The sequence below is a fragment of the Canis lupus genome, chromosome 10, assembly GCF_011100685.1.
Source record: "Canis lupus familiaris isolate Mischka breed German Shepherd chromosome 10, alternate assembly UU_Cfam_GSD_1.0, whole genome shotgun sequence".
In the NCBI taxonomy this organism is placed as follows: domain Eukaryota; kingdom Metazoa; phylum Chordata; class Mammalia; order Carnivora; family Canidae; genus Canis; species Canis lupus.
In genome coordinates this window covers 12,605,025-12,623,927 of record NC_049231.1, presented here as the reverse complement: position 1 = coordinate 12,623,927, position 18,903 = coordinate 12,605,025, and the positions used below count along the sequence as shown (strand labels likewise).

Sequence of the window (18,903 nt, the reverse complement as noted above, 5' to 3'; positions counted from 1 at the left end):
GGCTGCGGGAGTTCTTGCTCGAGGAGTAGTTTGCATTTCCACCACAGAATATTATGCTCCTTGAGTCATTTGTCAGAGTTAAGAGATCAACTGGAAAGAAGAGCTTCCCAAGACATGGGACGTTCCAAAACATGGGACGAAGGTCGGTGAGTACGAGCCGGTAGGCGGTAGAGGTCAGGCCTTGGGGTCTAGATGGTGACAAGTTAGGATCTTTCTCGACGTATCCAGCCTGTTAATTCCTGGGTTTTGTCGTATGGTATGACCAGTTAACAAACCAGGTTAACTCGATTTTCTAGAGGAGTTTCTAATCTGTTTGTTAGGCAGTCATGAGTTATCCCTTTGATTAAAAAATAAATAACAAATATATAATTTTCAGAAAAAGAGGAAAGTAGCGGGACTTAGAGTATTATCACCAGGGAAGGAACCGTGTGAAGGAGAAGATAAGCGAATGTCTGGAGGTGAGGCTGCCTGCTGAGAAATACAGTGGCTTCTTAGTGAGCAACAACGTGTGTGGTGTCCCCACGTGGGGTCTCCACCTGGGGGGTCTCCGCAGCCCGATGAGGGCCCCCAGATGCAGGGCCATGATGGGGTGGGAGCAGTTGGCACGGGCACTGAAGGGACTGACCTGAGGCAAACCAGGGAGCTGGCGGTGTAGTGAATCCACGGGAGGCCGTGGGCAGGACAGCAGAGTGGGTTTGTGGGCCCTAGGAAAGCAGGCCGGTGACAACGAGCTGTGGGGATGTGGAGTCTCCCTCCTTGGCAGCTGCACCCGGGGCTGCGGGCCCATTGGTCAGGGCCTCTGGGTGCTGGCAGGTGGGTCCCCGGGGGCCTGCGTGGACCCAGCCCAGGGGGCGCGGCTGGGCCCCATCTACATCCCGTCGCTCAGGCCTGGGTGCCTCGGTGGGTCCCTGGGGCCTGCATGGACCCAGCCCCGGGGGCGCAGTGGGCCCCATCTGCATCCCGTCACTCAGGCCTGGGTGCCTCGGTGGGTCCCCGAGGGCCTGAGTGGACCCAACCCGGGGTCAAGATGAGCCCCGTCTACATCCCGTCGCTCAGGCCTGGGTGCCTAGGTGGGTCCCTGGGGGGCCTGCATACACCCAGCCCAGGGGCACGGTGGGCCCCGTCTACCTCCCGTCGCTCAGGCCTGGGTGCCCGTCTCCCACGTAGCAGTGGGCACCATTCCTGGCCACGAGGAAGGCGGGCTGTGGCCACTGGGTGAGGTTGGAAGCTGGCGAGCTTCCTCCCTAAATGCCGGAGGAGGACTTCGACTCCCTCCAACGTGGCCTCCGTCGGTTCTCTCTCACAGACGAGGTGCTCCCCTGCTCATCTCTTAACTCAGGCCAAAGGCCTGCCCGGCCAGACACCCTGGGACGGGAACTGAAACTGCCCCTGAGGCGGTAGGGAGACCCTGCGTGGCTGCCCCCAGACACCGAGCTGCCCCCCTGCCCCCTGCACGCACCCCCGTCTCCAGCCCGCGTGTTCCTTACACGACCTGGAAGTATCTTCAGGGCTCTGGAGTCCGTCTTTGAGACGCTAGTCAGCTGCCTCCCTGGTGCTGGTCTCACGGAAATAAAACCCTCCTTGGTTCAGCTCGACCCGTCTCTCTGCCTCTGGGGACCCAGGAGGCTGCTGCTCTTGCACCCTTGGGCCCCAGGTGCCAGGCCATGCAATTGAGTCAAACCAACAAAGGTTTGTCCAGATCGTTTATTCATGAATATGCAGAAAGGAGGATGTTAAAAAGCTAACTTTAAATGACCAAATGTCAGCCCAAGTTTAATTTCCAAGGAAGGGTCTTGATTACTGGTAACTTGATTAACTCCCAAGAGGTGGGGGCATTTTAAACCAGTTGGAAGCTAACCGCCTGCTGTAGCTCGAAGGCCCAGAGCCCCTCACCTGACTCTGAAAGCTCTGAATGCCCTCAGCCTGCCCAAAGTGAGAGATTTGCCTCCTTGGGATTCATCTTGTCCTGGGGGATATAATTTGTTTTGACAAAATTTTAACATTCCTTCTAACATAAAGTCTTTTCTGACTTAAAACTGTTAAGAACGTAAGACAAGACTTGCAGGGAACCTTAGGGCCCAGAATGTCCTAGTCAGTAAGACGGGGGTGCAGGCTGGCTCAGTTGGTAAAACCTGTGACTCCTGATCTCCGGGATGTGAGTTCCAGCCCATGTTGGGTGTAGCGAGTACCTAAAAATAAAATCTGAAAGAAAAAAAGAAAGAAAGAAAGAAAGAAAGAAAGAAAGAAAGAAAGAAAGAAAGAAAGAAAGAAAGAAAGAAAGAAAGAAGAAAGAAAGAAGAAAGAAAGATGAAAGAAAGAAAAGAAAAGAAAAAAGTAGGAGGGTACGTCATTAAAATTACATACTGTTGGGATCTCTGGGTGGCACAGCAGTTTAGCGCCTGCCTTTGGCCCAGGGCACGATCCTGGAGACCCAGGATCGAATCCCACGTCGGGCTCCCGGTGCATGGAGCCTGCTTCTCCCTCTGCCTATGTCTCTGCCTCTCTCTCTGTGTGACTATCATAAATAAATTTTTAAAAAAATTTTTAAAAATTACATACTGTTGACTCTCAGGAAGGCTCAAGCAGGTTTAACTCCCTCCATCTAACATAAGGAACTACTAAAGACAGCATAGCACAGATAGAGGAATCTAGAATATATAACCCCACAATGAAATAGTAATGGGTTTAGTATTATGGGGAAGTAGGGAATGGCCATTTTGTCTAGGACCCTGAGGTCCTGGGCAAATCTAATCTTCACCCATTGAGTTTCTTGACCAGGAGGACAGGTACAAGTCATTCAAGGACCAATAGAAGTTATAATGATTCGTTTCAGTAGGTTTCGACTCTTGGTTTTAGTCCCTTGCTTACTGTTTTTAGAAGTTATTGTGCAAGCTTGGATAAGGTTTGAATATGTCAACGTGAATCTCGATAAATTCGGGCCTCAAAATTCTATCAGCTTAGGCGGAGCTTTTAATCCATAAGGAGTCTGGAGCTTCATGAAGACCTTCAATTTGGTTTTGATTTAGACACGGGGATAAGGAAGGTAGTTTCCGAAATACCTTTGGCTTGAGTCTGAACAGGGGAGCCCTTGGGGATATCAAGGAAGAGGTCTTCAGAGGAACACTTGATCCTGCAGACCCTTTTGCACAATAGATGCTTCCAATTAAATTAGCAGGTTGGTGTTGCAAAGGATAAAGGAATGGTCCTTGGTTAAAGGCCAAACGGTGCAAGTTACAGGCTGGGACATAAAGAGGGCCCCGGGACTATCTGAACTACCCACCTCTGGAGCAGTTTACCGACCCTGAGGGAGAGGAGAAAGAATAATGCCAGGGCTCAGGGTTGGTCTAGCAGCGCCCACCACTGAAAAACCATTCGCAGAGCTGTCGTTTAACATTTAAAGAAATTTCATTTTTAAAGATAGATAGATAGATAAATAAATAAATAAATAAATTTCAATTTAGGAATTCAAGAGTGAACAGCTGACCACGTGGCTGCCCCTAAGAGCACCTTTACTGTTCGCTCACTGTATTTTTTTCCCTTCAGTTTTTGCACCAGCACAATTGTTTTCCAACGCCTTTTCTGCTAACAACGTCTATAGGCATCTTTATCTTGAGTTTCTCTCCCACCTTTATCTCGAGTTTTAGTAGTTTTATCTACTAAGGACATTAGTTTGTTCTAATTCTTACATCTCTAGGGCTTTATCAAAAATGTCTCTGAGGTATTAAAGATCCAACAGTGGGATTATCCCCAATATCGGTCTTTGCAGGCTAACGCCCCCTCTTTCTGACTTAGGCTTATTTGCAAAAAGTGAGGAAAGAGCAAGAATCACGTACGCTTCACTGTCTACTCGTGAAAGCTCCGCGAAGTTATTGGGAAGTCTATTCCTGAAGTCTCCAGTGACTTCTTTTGGAAGCCTCGTCACGTTAGCCAAAAAATGCAGGAAATTGGACTTTGCTCACTTTTTAAAGTGCTTATCAAATGAATAATTGTGTTATCAAAAGTTCCCTACTGTAATTCTGCTGGATACCTGCTTCTTATATTTATTCCATGTAAGCCTCTAACCCACACACTTTCTAATTGGCAACATTTCACCAAGAATAATTTGGAATGACAGCAAGGCCACTTCCCAATTCCTGACTCTCTGAAACACTATGAGAGAATAAATGTTTGCAGTTAACACGTTAGTTGGAGGTGATTATTATTATCATCATTACAGACAAAAAAAAATCAATGAGCTATGTTTCTCATCTCAAAAGGTGGGAAGGTGAGGAAAAATCAGCAATTAATAGCCATGCAATACATGATAAAATCTTACAGCACGTGCTGAATTCATAGGATATTAGAGTCACGTACAACCCGCTGGGTGGTCACAAAAGGGGAAGTGATTAATTTTATCGGGAGGAGGTTGGGCCTTGAAGGTTCGGTGAAGTTTCCCAAGACAGGAAAGAACATGAGAAGCAACGTGTACAGAAAACATAATGGATCCTGGGAGCATTCATTCATTCATTTATCCACCAATAAATATTTATTTAGCACCTTAGTGTGTCAGGCACCGTACCAGTGATGAAAGAAAAAAATCCCACCATCATTCTCTCTTCATGGAGCTTATTACCTAATGGGAGAGATGATGGACAAGAAACAAACAAATGCCGAAGTCTAAGCAGCAGTAAGTATTACAAAGGGAGAAAGCAGGGTAACGAGGAAGAGGAGGACAAGAGAGATCTACCTCCTCACGTAGGATGGTTAGGGAAGGCTCCTAGGAAGAGTCAATATTTGAGCTCAGATCTAATGGATAAGAAGAAACAGATACGCAAATACGGCGAGAAGAGGGGTCCAGGCCATGGCACAGGACCACACAGACACAGACCCTGAGAAAAGGACAGTGTGTCTGGGTTGGAGGGCATGCGATGAGAATGTGGAGCTATTATTGGGGAAAGGGTTTTATCTGGTTGGCAATATTTCAGTAGATTTTTCAAAAGGATAAGTTACCTGAGCCAGATAAATGATTGCCCATCCATGTTGTCTAACATTTATCCCACTATTTGTTGTCGTTGCACTGCCTGCCCGTCTCCGATCTTGCAATAAAGACCCAGAAAAGCATCAGAGCTCTTGCAGGTACATTCGGAGTGTAACAGGTAAGGACAGGAGCTAACAGATGCGGGAGTCACCACATGAGACCGTGCAGACGCAGGCAATGTGAACGATCTACACATCGTAACAAAAATGGAAAATACACGGCTTGGGCACTGGGGCCGGGCAGCTGGCAGGCAGAAAGCTGAGACTGCAGAGGGGAAAACTAGAGACCCTTGCTGTGCTCCCACCAAACATTAGGCAGACCCAGGGCAGTGGGGACAGTGATGAGGGAAAAGCGGGGATGACGTGCATCGGCCGCTCTTCGCTGCTTCATAGTAGAGTAAGAACCATGGAAAATGGTTGGGTGAGACAAGAAGAACCGGTTTATGAGCAGGGCAATGCAGCTTTGTTATGGGAGTTGTGTCTGCATCCTGCAGCCCACGGCTTCTGCACCCCGAAGAGCAGGAAACTATCGTGCAGAACCTTCTCAAAAGTCTCCATTAAGTAATACTGGCCAGGCGACGGGAGTAGCTCAACAGAAAAGGTCAGACCAAGGGCATTGTTTTCCCACTTAAACTCCTTCCAGAAAGCTTCAAGGTGCCCATTAAATTGAGGGCTGGAGGAACAAGCAGAGACTAAGCAAGATGCTGTTGACTTAAGAACTACAACAAGAGTAGACTTTGGGCTGCGGCTACTTTCATGTGAATGAACCAGAAGCAAGTAGGACAGAAGCCTACCTCGTTTCTGATGAGATTTTGTCACTTATGTTGTGAGCACCCCTCAGATTGATCCCTAACCTGGATTTTGGTCTGGATGTCGACTAATAGGCACACACACATCAAGAGGGTATGAAAAGGTTTATTATTCACATCTTTCGGAACATCAGGGCAGTCCCCACGTGGGTCCAAAAATGAATTGACTGGCTTGACTTTTATTGGTCTTAGGGTGTGAGGCTGGGGAAAGGGTTTCTGCTCTCAGGCCAGGCTTGTGTGGTTTGAACCTCCCGCTGGGCCAAAGGAGGGAGGCATTCGGCCTTTCTAATCAGCTTGGCCAGATGTGGAGCACAGTGGCAGAGGGGGGATGGCGAAGCATGGAAGCTGTCAGCGGTCAAACATAAAGCACGGAGTCAACCTCTCCATCACAGCCAAATAAGCCATAAATCCTCGTCGATAAAAGCCTGTGTTTGTTCAATCCCTGAGGAAATCTAAGTCTACAAATATGCACCAGCAGGCAGGAGCCTGCAAAAGCGGTGATAAACCCCAAAGTTTCAGATGTGGCTGAGTTTGATGACCTCCTAGAGGTCAAACCAGGGACCAGAGAGGACAATGGTCAGGTTTCTCCAAAATAACAGATTCAAAGTTTAACCAAGGACCTTCTTTCCTGCTGGGGCAAAGGATCTTTGTAAGTCCTGCTCCGATTTTCATCACGGCATGCGGCACTGACAGCTATCCATCATCCCTGTCCTTTCCTTTAGGAGTTCTGGGTGCCCGGGTGGCTCAGTGGGTTAAGCATCTGCCCTCGGCTCAGGTCGTGATCTCAGGGTCCTGGGATCGAGCCCTGCATTGGGCTCCCTGGGCTCCTGGCTCAGCAAAGAGTCTGCTTCTCCTTCTGCCCCTCCCCCAGGGTGTGCTCTCTTTCTTTCTCTTTCTCTCAAATAAATAAAATCTTTACTAGTCTTTCTCCTCCTTTTCCTTTTAGAAATAAAACCCCTCCCCTGGAGTTTTAGTGGAACACACGTCCATCTAGCTCAAGAGAACATGTTCCCGCCCTCCTTGAAGCTAGGTACTAGCTACGTGGTAAGTGCTCACAAATAACTGGGAGCACAAGTGATGAGGGGAAGTTTCCTTAGAAGGAAATCGCTTGCTCCCAATTTCCTCTTTCCCAGGCTGCAAAGTGGATATGATTCTTTGAGCCAATTTTGACCATGGAAGGAACATCATCCTTGATAATAAAAGAGCAACAAGGGTCCCTCCAACACCGTATGAAACAGAGCTCCCCGACTGCCCTGGGCTTCTCTGCTCCCTACGGGGGGGGCTCTGTGAGGAAGGACGCATTCTTACATATTTTGGGGCCTCTCTTAAAGCAGCTTCGACTGTTTCCTCACTTATACAAAAAAGTGGATTAAAGTATTAAGAAGTTAAGCTTCTTTACCTTCGTATGATCTTAAAAACAGCCTCTCCTTGCCCCTCTGGATTTTAACTTTAGCAACAAGTACAAAGAGCCTCACATTTAATGGGCTATAAGCATGGAAGACCTTGAAGCTCCATGTGACCTCATGATTTCAGTATGTTTCTCCTTTTTTCCAAAAATCAACCTACAGAATACAGTCCTCTGTACACTTTGGCTCTAAACAGAGGCCTTAAGTAATAGAAATGTAGGAGTGTCAAGCTGATAAATGAAAACTCAGATCAAAATATATCCGTTTACTGGGACGCCTGGCGGGCTCAGCGGTTGAGCGTCTGCCTTCCACTCAGGGTGTGATCCCAGGGTCCTGGGATCAAGTCTTGCACTGGGCTCCAGGCATGGAGCCTGCTTCTTCCTCTGCCTGCATCTCTACCTCTCTCTGTGTGTCTCTCATGAATAAATAAAATCTTTAAAAAAGACCAAAAAAGTGTATATATATATATATATATATATATATATATATATCCATTTCCCTTTTCCCCAACCTATCACATGTATCTCTGTACTATTTTTATCTCTTCTCTGTAATTAATTAATCAGAGGTTATTGGATTAAGATAAAATGGCTAGAGTCGACTTCCTCTCCCACTATGTGACGCAAAGACGATGATGTTCTCGGGTTCCCATTCTCCAGTGACTGTGGCTTCCGAATGGCTCACGGTGTTGCTAAGACAACAGGGATGCTGCAACAGAAAGCTGGTGCTGAAGTCAAGGCACTGGAGCTGCCTGAAAGGATGTCATCGACAGTGTGTTCAAGGCCTTGTTCACAGTGAGACTTGTAACACTGAATTAGGAAAAAAAAAAAAAAAAAGGATTGTACTCCTCCAACATCCTTCCATAGGTGACTATGGCTCTCTCAATGGCTTGTCCTCTGAAATTTAGAAAGCAGTGGTATGTGAACCAAGAGTCAGGGGGTGATCATCCCACTAATACATCTCCTTCTTAGGACCCTGACCAAGTACTGTCTTTAAGTTCCAATTTGCCTTTATTCTAAGAAGCGTGTTTGAAGGACCATAGAAGAAAACAAAAAGAAGTTATACTGTCAGCTGCTCCTTCACTAAAAATGTACGTCTCACCTAAACAAAGGTTTGATTCTATCTGCTGAATACCTGGGTAGGTGTGATTTTTGAGTTTATCAACAGATGCAAGGGAGCATGGTCTCCTCAAGAAACAGGAAGCTCGGTGGCGGCAGTGATGTGCACTGGGCTGTATCCCCAGGTTTGTCTGAGCAAACCCAGCCACTGCAGCCATGTTCTTGTTTCCACACTGACAGCATCAAGGCAAGAACAAAGAAAATAAAAACAAACTACTTGAACTGATTTTGAATATTTTCTTCTGACCTAGAATAAAAAAGGAACACAAATGGCATTTAACTAAGCTGCAAGGCATCCTTCGTATCGTGTATATCCTACTGCGCAGAGATCAAATCCCTCAAACAGCACGGACGCGGGAGCAAAGGAGCAGAGTGCTCCCAGAGCGAGGACACACCTTGTTCAGAATCAGCTCCCTCTCTTAAGAAATAATCTGGTGAAAAGTAATGGGGAGGAAAAGGAAAGTGTTGGAGGATGTGTTTTCCCCAATCTTCAAGGATCCCTTCACAAAGAGAGAAACGACTAAAGGTTGAGTTAACAGGGCAGTTTGCATTTTTCAAGCAGGAGGTAAAAAGTGTTCTTTAATAATAGAGAGTAAGGATCCTATTGTGAGGTGAAGACCTGTGCAGGGGTCCTTAGCTCTAAGTGCAAGTTTAATCTAGCAGATTCAAATGAAACCCACCAGACCCCCTTTTCTAAATCTCTGGTGTTCTAAGCACAAAAAAAAAAGGAAATAGGAAAAAAAAAAAAACCACGGACCACTCTATTTTAATATTTTTAAGTAGCATAAATCATAATGGTTCGTATACTACACTGTACAATTATATACTGTTACTTTCCAAAGAAAATTAACGTCTTATAGGATTTTCTGAAATGGTTACTCCATTGGGTTAAGAGCTTGACCCTTTAGCCATCGCTACGACACATGGCACACAATCTAGGAGGATCCAAGCCTTCCAGTTGTGCCTGTTTCTGCTGCCATCGAGGCAGGAGCCTCTCGGAGACCTCTCACGGCCCCTTCCATCTCCTGTGCCAGGAAACAGGCTCTGTAGGTAGATGTGTGCCGATGAGCGCAGCTTCTGTGCTTTGCTTTCCACAAAACCACTCCCCTCTAAGAGAACTTGCGCTTCTTCATGGCTTCTGCTTTGACTGCCAGGCTCTTGGCGCAGATGGTCAGGAGCACAATGAGAACGCCCACCACAAATGTCACCAGGGGCCAGAGGAAGCAATGCAGGAGGACAATCTCATCATGCGTGCGGTGCAGGAGCACATCGTCTGGTCTGCAAGACAGTAGAGAACAGGAGAGAAAGAGTGGTCAGCTGCCTTGGCATCGCATAACTCTGCAACCTGCAGCCCGACTTGCTTTCTAGCCCAAAGGGAATAATCATTATGGAGAGTGAAAACCTCGCTCTGGCTATACATACTGTATTTTGAGGTTCAAATCCATTACAGAAAGTTCTGAGGTCTTGAATCAAGTAATGGTACAAACTGCATACTATTGATAACATAATTTACACGTTGTGAAATGTCAAAAGCGTAGCAATCATTTACGTTATTTTCTTCCATTTCAAGCTGTTTAGCATATTCCATTTTCTCACTCACCCTTTAATGTCTGCTGGTCAAAGTGGCATGTGGGTTGACATTCTCAAACCCAAACTAGACCTCGGCACTTAGGCAGGACATAAATGATCTCAATTTCACAAAAACAGTCAGCTAATGTCACTGTGTGAATTTAATCAGAGAGGTCTATGGCGTAGCCTTCAAGTTGACTCAGCTCCATTATGTGAAGGTTTTTATTAATGAACAGACAAGAGAATGGTTAGATTTCATTAACGAACAGACAAATGAATGGTTAGATTTCATGCATTTTTCCATGCTTCTTGTTGGGGGAAGAGGATAGAGATTAGCCCTCATGTTAAACCACTGACTGCTTTCTTGATAAATTTTGCAAAGTCTTAGCAATATATTTCTATCTTATCAATGCAGGGCTCTATTTTCAACTACAGCACTGGTCTCATCCTCAGGAAGTGAAGATGAGACGCATTCCACAAGCCACGATCTCTCACCTCGGGCCATTAGGGAGAGAGCCTGGGAATTCAGCTTTCATACAAGAGGTTTACATTTTGCAAGATATTTCCACTTCACCCGCAGGAGGGTTTGTTCTGTTATACTAGAGCAGCAGCGCTTCCTCCAGGCAAGGAAGAAGATGATGTAGAATAATTAGTCTGATTGCCCTTGAGATCATCAGAGGCTGTAGAGTACAAGGGCCGGGCACTTAACAAAGAAATGCATTCTTGAGGAGCTCTCGCTAATCATCACTCTCATAATTCAAGACCCGTTCTTCCAGAAGACTGACAAAGAATGTTGGGTATTTCTCTTCTACCTGTAATGCAGTCATCATGCGGCACTAACAAAAACAGTTTTGAAGATTAGGTTTGAAATGACAAAATCCTTGCCTTTTTTTTGTGCAACACTCTAGATTTGGCACATAGAGATATTTATTGATCTTTTATTTCATCTTATTTCAGTTAAAATTCGTACTAAATTTTTAAGTAAAAAGTATTCAAGCTTGTAGACGTTACTCTTTTTCCTGAATTCCTGTAGCAACACATGGTCTTCAAGACTCGTGCTATCGTTCATTTGTGATATATATTAACGCACACATTGTTTTCTCCTGTAAAGGCCCTTGACTTTGTCATTATTCTACACATAGATGTTGCTACACATGGATGTTGCTAAATAACCACTTGCTCTAGATGGCTGGAAATTTCTGCAGCGTGTTAACCCTGCAAAATTTCAAGGAACTTCAAGCCTTGAGTGTAAGAAAGTAGAGGCCTAGGTCCAAATATAGTCAGGACACAATACAGATGAAGTCATTTTCTTCAGTCTTTGAAATCCCAACCCCCAGCACTGCCTCAATTCTTTTCCCAGCTGTCAGCTGTCTCTACCCAAATGTGCAAAGTAAAAGCTGTCTTGGTTTCAGATCGCACATTTAGGTCTTTAATCCATTTGGAGTTTATTTTTGTGTATGGTGTAAGAAACTGGTCTGGTTTCATTCTTTTGCATATAGCTGTCCATGTTTCCCATTTATTGAAGAGACTGTGTTTTTCTCATTGTATGTTCCTGCCTCCTTTGTCAGACTAATTGACCATACGATTGCGGGCTTATCCCTAGACTCTCTATTCTCTTCCATTGACCTACATGTCTATTTTTATGCCAGTACCATGCTGTTTTGATTGAAATAGCTTTGGAATATAGTACATCTTGAAATCCGGAATTGTGATACTTCTAGCTTTATTCTGGATTTCTCAGGATTGCTACAACTACATCAAAATAAAAAGCTTTTGCAAAGTGAAGGAAGCCATCAACAAAACAACAAAAAAAGTACAAAATACTGAATAGGAGAATCTATTTGCAAATTATATTCAACAGAAGATTAACATCAAAAATATATAAAGAACTGATAGGGCCGCCTGGGTGACTCAGCAGTTGAGCATCTGCCTTCAGCACAGGGCATGAATCCTGGAGTTCTGGGATCGAGTTCCGCATTCGGATTCCCTGCATGGAGTCTGCTTCTCCTCCCTCTGCCTGTGTCTCTGCCTCTCTCTGAGTCTCTCATGAATAAATAAATAAAATCATAAAAAAAAAATACCTTCTACAACTCAACACTTAAATAAATAAATAAGTAAATAACCTGATTAAACATCAGCATAAGTAAATAACCTGATTAAACATCACCTGAACAGACATTTTTCCAAAATAAGAAATACGCATGGCCAACAGACACCTGAAAAGATGCTCAACATCGCTCATCATCAGGGAAATGCAAATCAAAACCATGATGACACACCACTTTACACCTGTCACAATGGCTAAAATAAAAAAGACAACAATAACAAGTGTTGGCAAGGACGCGGAGGAGAAGGATCGCTCCCGCACTGCCGGTGGGAATGTAGACTGGTGCAGCCGCTGGAAAACGGTTATGGAGGTTCCTCAAAGAATTAAGAATAGGAATATCATATGATCCAATATGTGCATTTGCCCAACGAAAAAGAAAACACTTATTCAGAAAGATACGTAGACACTCTATTTACTGCAGCACTGTTTTCAGGAGCTAGGATATGGAAGCTGCCTACGTGCCCATCCACAGACAACTGGATACGGAAGATGCGGTACCCCCATATATACAACGTTATATGGCCATAGAAAAGGATGAGATCTCACCACCTGCAACGACATGGATGGACCCAGAGGGTGTAATGCCAAGTGAAATAAGTGAGACAAAGACAAATACTATCTGATTTCACTTACGTGTGGCATTTATACAACGAAACAAAAGCATGAACAGAAAGCAGAATCAGGCCTATAAGACTTTGTTGCTTGCCAGAGAGGAGGCGGGGGGAGATGAGCAAAATGGGTGATGGGGGGGGGGGGTGAGTGACACAGGCTTCCAGTTAGGGGGTGCACAGGCATGGGGAAAGCAGGCACGGCCTGGGGATCGCAGTCAGCAGCACTGCACGGGGGCTGTGTGGGGCAGACAAGAGCTACACTCGGGGTGGGCACAGCATCACGCGTAGAGTTTGAATCACTATGCCGTGCACGTCAACTCATGTAACAGTGTGTGCCAACTGTACTCAGAAAAAAAACAAACTATAGCGTAATTGATTTTTTTTTTAAGCAGTCTTGGGAAAGTCTTCCTCCGTCCCTTCCTTTCCCCTCTGCCCTCCTCCCCTTCTTTCTGAGACTGTTCTGCTTCCCCGGAATCTATCGGACGAAGATGTACTGGGCTCTTCCTGGAAAGGGCGAGGGTGCACGATAATGTGAATGTACGTAAAGCCCAGAACCGTACACACTTCCAAATGGTTAAGATGGTAAAAAAAAAAAAAAAAAAAAAAAAAAGAGTGGGGAGTGAAGAGGACTTGCATTTTGAACACTATTTTAATTAATTTGCATGTAATTTCCATAAGTGTCTTGCAGTTAATTTCCCAGTACAATGCTTCAGTGGGTGTCCTCTTTTGCGTTCCTTCCCCAGTCACTAGTGTTGGCACTGAATCCTTTCCCACGATGTCGTACAAGTGAGTCAGGAAAACAGCCATAGAGGATGGGGTTGGACCACTCTTACGCATTCTCTGAAACACGTCATTAAAAAGGAATTCAAGTAAAAAGGAGAGTGAAAATAACTGAAAAACCTGGACCCAGGTATGTGTGTTATTTAGAAACTTCTTGACATTCCACCTGCCGTAAGAGCCCTTGAGGCAAAATTTTCATATTTCAAACAATGAAACCTCATTCACCTGAGATAGCTTTGTTGACTTTGCAATAGCTTCGGAAGCATTCTTTGAGGGGGAGATACTATATAAAAATCTTCACATCTCTTTCAAAATAATTAGTGCCTGCTTCCAATTCACGCAGCTTTAAAATGCCCCCCCGTATCCTGCAATGGAAAGGAGGGGCGGTGGAGGAGGCTCCCTGGGCTCAAGGATGGTTTGGAGCTGAAGGCAACTGAGAGGAAACAGGTAATAGGAAAAGCTCTTTGGGGCCGGCCCAGCTCCGACAGGTAAGTGTCCGGTTCTTGCTCTCTGCTCACTCATCATCGCAGGTCCTGGGATCGAGCCCCAGTTGGGGCTCTGTATCAGCAGGGAGTCAGTCCGCTTGCCTCCCTCCTTCTCTGTGCCCTTGCCCTGCTCAATCTCTCTCTCTCTGTAGAATAAATAAATCAGAAAGAAAGAAAGAAAGAAGAAGGAAAGAAGAAAAGAAAGAAAGGAAGAGAAAGAGATAAAGAAGAAGAAAGAAAGAAGAAAGAAAAAGACAGAACGAAGAAAGAGAACGAAAACCAAGAAAAAAAAAACGAAAAAAAGCAAGAACAACGACCAAGAAAAGAATACGTCCTCCACATACGCCCCTCTCCCCCCACCCTCCCGACATCCCCCGCCAGCCTCCTACGACCACCCTCCTCAAACAAAAAGAAAGAAAGAAAGAAAGAAAGAAAGAAAAGCTCTCTGCCCTCCTCCTATTCCCCTAAAAGCAGGACTAAACTTTTGAAAGGGGTCCCTCTTTGTCTCTCTTCCAGGAAGAACAAGTTAATCACTGGAGACCATTCTAGACCTTTATGGGCCCAGAGATGGCACCACGGTAAACTATCTAACAAACTGTCCTATCTAGTCCCCCCACTTCCGCTGGGCTCCCCCATACATTCACCTTCCTACAGCTTGCTGCCCTACAAACGCAAAGTCCTCTTCCTTTGCCTTGTCGCTCCTCTAGAAACAGATCTTAATGATCTTAATGATCTGAGATCTTAAAGATGTCTAGAAACATCTTTCTCTTAAAGATGCCAGCAAAGCCCGAGCTCTAACAGCCTCTTGGAGCGGCCTCCTGAGCATTCCCACGGGCACGCCAGGTGCCAGGTGCCAAGTGCCAGGTGCGCCGGTTAAGGAACATCTCCTGTTAATCTGGTTTCTGTCATCCTAATTTACAGAGCCCTGCCTGGGAATCTAAGAAGGGTAGAGGGAGTTTTTTCCTTCCCTGTAGGGAAAACGGATTGCTCTGCACTCTGCACAGTAATGCTGAAGTTCATTCAGTTAATAGGATTGACTGAGATTATCTCTAAATTGATCCTTGTGACACAGTTAAAGTCTGGTTCATTGGGGTCCCTGGGCGGCTCAGCTCGTTAAGCGTATGCCTTGGGCCCAGGTCATGACCCCCGGGGTCCTGGGAAGGAGCCTGTGTCTGACGCCCTGCTCAGCGGGGAGCCTGCTTCTCCCTCTCCCTCTGCGCCTCCCCCTGCTTGTGCATGCGCTCTCTCTCTCTGTCAAATAAATAAAATCCTTAAAAATACACAAAGTCTGGTTCATTCAAATCGGAACTTCAGTGTCTTAATTTAAAGCACTCTCCTACCCCAGTTTCCTCCAATTTTATCAGGCAGCTCTGGGTTTAGAATTCAGTTTTCCATAATTCTATAATGGTAGGACTGAAGGAGAACTTTAAGAAAAATTACTATTTTCAAAAAAAAATTACTATTTTCAGGGGGCTGGGTGTCTCAGTTGGTTAAGCATCCGACTCTTGATTTTCTGCTCAGGTCTTGATCTCAGGGTCCTGGGACTGAGCCCTGCATCGGGCTCCACATTAAGCATGGAGCCTGCTTAAGATTCTCTCTCCCTCTGCCCCTCTCACACCCCCTACAAAATTACTATTTTCAGTACTTGGCAAACTGGATAAATGGCCTGATGAGATCTGAATATGATGTGGTGTAATCAGGATAGTGATGAGAATGTAGGCAAGATTCAAAAAAGAGGGTGATTACTCTGTATCTGAGGACTTCAAAAAAGTAAGCAAGGGATTTATTTGGGGATGTGGAGAAATACTAATGGAAAACACTTTTAAATCCTGAGGGGGAGTGGTACAAGTATCATAAAACAAGGGAAAGCGCTTCAAGTACCCTTAGAAATACTTTCCTAAGGGCTGGACCTACCCTGAGTAGAGCCTTAGAAGTATATTGTAGGTATATTATTAAATAGTTAGCATTGATTACCTCCTTACTACCCTCCAGGTGCTCTAGTAGGGTGTTTGCTCTCGCTTGATGCTTAAAATAACCCCGTGATGGAAAAATGTCATTTTGCAAGCAAAGAAACTGAGGCAAGAAAAGATTCGTTTGCTCAAGATCACACAACATAAAATAATAACACGGTGACTCAAAACCCTGTCTGTATGACTTTTAAACCTGTACTATTTACCCATCAGCTGGCTTTTCTCAAATGTGAACCGCCTCTGGTGGTTTGTTGAAATGCAACTTCCCGAATTTCAGGTCCTGGTTGGCTGCCTCAGAATATAAGCTGTGGGATCCAGACATCTGCATTTTTGAGAAGCTCCTGGGTGATTCTAATACATAATCAAGTCTAGGAAGCACTGTGTAAAGCTCTAATAGTTGAAAAAAATTTGGAGTGAAACAAAGTGACTTAGCTGGCTATTTCTGAAACTGCCTCATTAAGTCTCACGTCCAGGTTACTTTCTTGGCCTCCACGTACTTTGGGTCAGAATGTACAGTAATGAAGGGTGTTCTGGGGTAAGATAGGAGGAGAGAAGGGGTGGCTGTGGGGAGCGATGGAGGTAGGGTAGGGGTAGGGGGTAGAAATGTTGCCCTGAGGCTAGATTTGGTCAGAGGGGGCCTTTAGTCTAATTGGCTAAAAGGCACCCCACACACAGGTCAGCAGTAGACCTCATTGTACCAGATTAAAAAAGATGAAGATTTGGTGTATATTATCCTAAATATAAAGAATACATTCCCTCTAAAAAAAGAATACATTCCCTTTGACTTTTTCTCACCAAATGAGATTCCTTCCATCTCTCAATAACTTGTTCTGTTGGTTGACGGGGAGGGAAAATGGTGGACTTCTCTTTTTAATGGGCTGGAAAATTTTCTTAACCGATTGAGCCACCCTGGCACCCCTTCGGCTGGAAAATTTTCTTAAACTTATCTCAACCACTTCATATAAAAATCTGAACTGAATGGTAAGTTACTGGTATCCCACAATGGTAACGGTACCAATGGAGAGATGATCTACTTCCAAATCCTTTCTCCAGGAGATCCTACAGGAAGTAGAAACAACCACCACCTCCACCTCCACTTCCACCTCCCCCTCCCCCTCTCCTTCTTTTTTTAAAGATTTATTGATTTTAGAGAGAAAGAAAACAAGTCGGGGAGGAGCAGAGGGAAAGGGACAAGCAGACTCCCCACTGTGTCGGGGGGCAGGACCTGGGGCTGGATCCCAGGACGCTGAGATCATGACCTGAGCCAAAATGAAGAGTTGGCTACTTAACCAAATGAGCCACCCAGACGCCCCCAGGCTGAGGTTTTAAACAGCTTTCCAGGCCATACCAATAATTACTCACATCTGGGAATTACTGACTTAAAGCTTTTAAATATCAAATGTATCAGTTTGGTTTTTTATAATAACTGAAAAGCCAATCATTCGAGACTGAACTCAATGACAAGCATTCTATGCTACTCGCTGAGTCTATTGTCACATTAGATTCCTGACACAGAAGTGACAAAATGATATTTTGTAATGAAAACCGAAGACCCAACATGTATGCATTCCCAGGTAATTTTGTCTACTTGGGGCTAGGTTTCAGACAGCCTTGGAAAGTTTTCTCTGAGGTCTCAAATAAATGGATCAACAGGTACTGAGTAGAAACGCCATGAGTTCAGAGGCGACTGTCATAGAGGGTTTTCAGGCAGGAATCACAGACCGCTGACTTCTAAACTAGAAAACCTTGATGTGGGTATCATTAACTATTTTTTTTTTAGCAAGAACTCTGTGCTCTGGGCTTTCTAGAAGGGGACTGAATTATGACTTGAACTGTTGATTGCTGATTTTTAAGAGATTTCAAAATGATTCTTTCCTACCAAGAGACGTTGAAGGTTGGCTGATAAAAAAACACTGGATTTGGTTTTGGCATAAAGCTGTCCTTATTGAGAGTAATTAGCCAATGTGTGTAGTTGCTGTTTGGAGTAATTTTTAAACCTTGGCAAGAGAAAAGTGTGCTTGTCTTTTTATATGACCACAGGAAGGCACTTGAACAGCTAGTCTGAAAGCTCTACCAAGTTATGTTATAAATTACAGTGGGAATACAGAAACCAGAACGTAGAGACCCTTTGCAGTCTTCTTTGTAATGATTTGTTCTATCACGAGCCCATTTTTGCCCACTCGGTTTCAGCAATGACGTTGGGATAAGGGCTTTTAAAAGCTTGAGAAGTACTATGTCGACATCATAGCTTTGCTCCACACATGGTTCCTATCTATGGATGAAAGACTGCGTAGAGATCTATAAATGTTATAAATATCCTTACACTTCCTCAACTACTTTCTCCAATAGGTGAACTCAAGAGTTGTGATATTTAATAATACAGAGTTAATCCTCAGGCTTGCCTGTTCTTCATGGAGGAAATTAAATCAGGCCGCAGACCTGCGGTTTCTAGGGAGAAAAATTTGCATTTGGCTTTGGCAAGAAATACAGCAAACCGGCAGGTGTGTTATTTTGGAGCAAAGGGTTGAATTAGTTATAAATTTATACGAGGTCCACCCTGATGGTGAGTCCTAAGTAGCTTTGCAAGTGGAGGGTGGGGTATCAGAACATGAACCTGGGTTTAAATGTGGGATTTGCAACTTGCTAACTGCATGATTTTAAGAAAAATACTTTATCCAGGCGCCCCTGGGTGTCTCAGTCATTTAAGTGTCTGCCTTCAGCCCAGGGCATGATCCTGGAGACCCAGGATTGAGTCCCATGTCGGGCTCCCTGAGAGGAGCCTGCTTCTCCCTCTGCCTGCGTCTCTGCCTCTCTGTGACTCTCGTGAATAAATACATAAAACCTTAAAAAAAAAAAAGTAAATAAAACCTTCAAAAAAGAAAAGAATACTTAATCCAAAGGAAAAAAAATAAGAAAAATATTTAATCCCTCCATGTCTTAATTTCTTCATCTGTAAAGCAGGAATAATAATATCTGCCTTACAGGGTAGTCTTGAGGAGTAAATGAGATCATGTATACGAGCGGTATGGGCA

At 44.7% G+C, this 18,903-nt stretch overlaps 1 protein-coding gene across 2 annotated transcripts in view; it reads right to left on the bottom strand.

The window, feature by feature from the left end:
* Positions 1-9,093: 9,093 nt before the first annotated feature.
* KCNMB4 (potassium calcium-activated channel subfamily M regulatory beta subunit 4) overlaps positions 9,094-18,903 on the bottom strand; it is a 59,519-nt gene continuing 49,709 nt past the window's right edge. Inside the window, exon 3 of one of the 2 annotated variants that reach the window (XM_038550006.1) lies at positions 9,094-9,627. In XM_038550006.1, coding sequence (XP_038405934.1) covers positions 9,459-9,627 — 169 coding nt within the window. In that variant the 3' untranslated portion in view covers positions 9,094-9,458. The remainder of the gene's footprint in view (positions 9,628-18,903) is intronic. The other variant, XM_038550007.1, reaches the window with a different exon arrangement.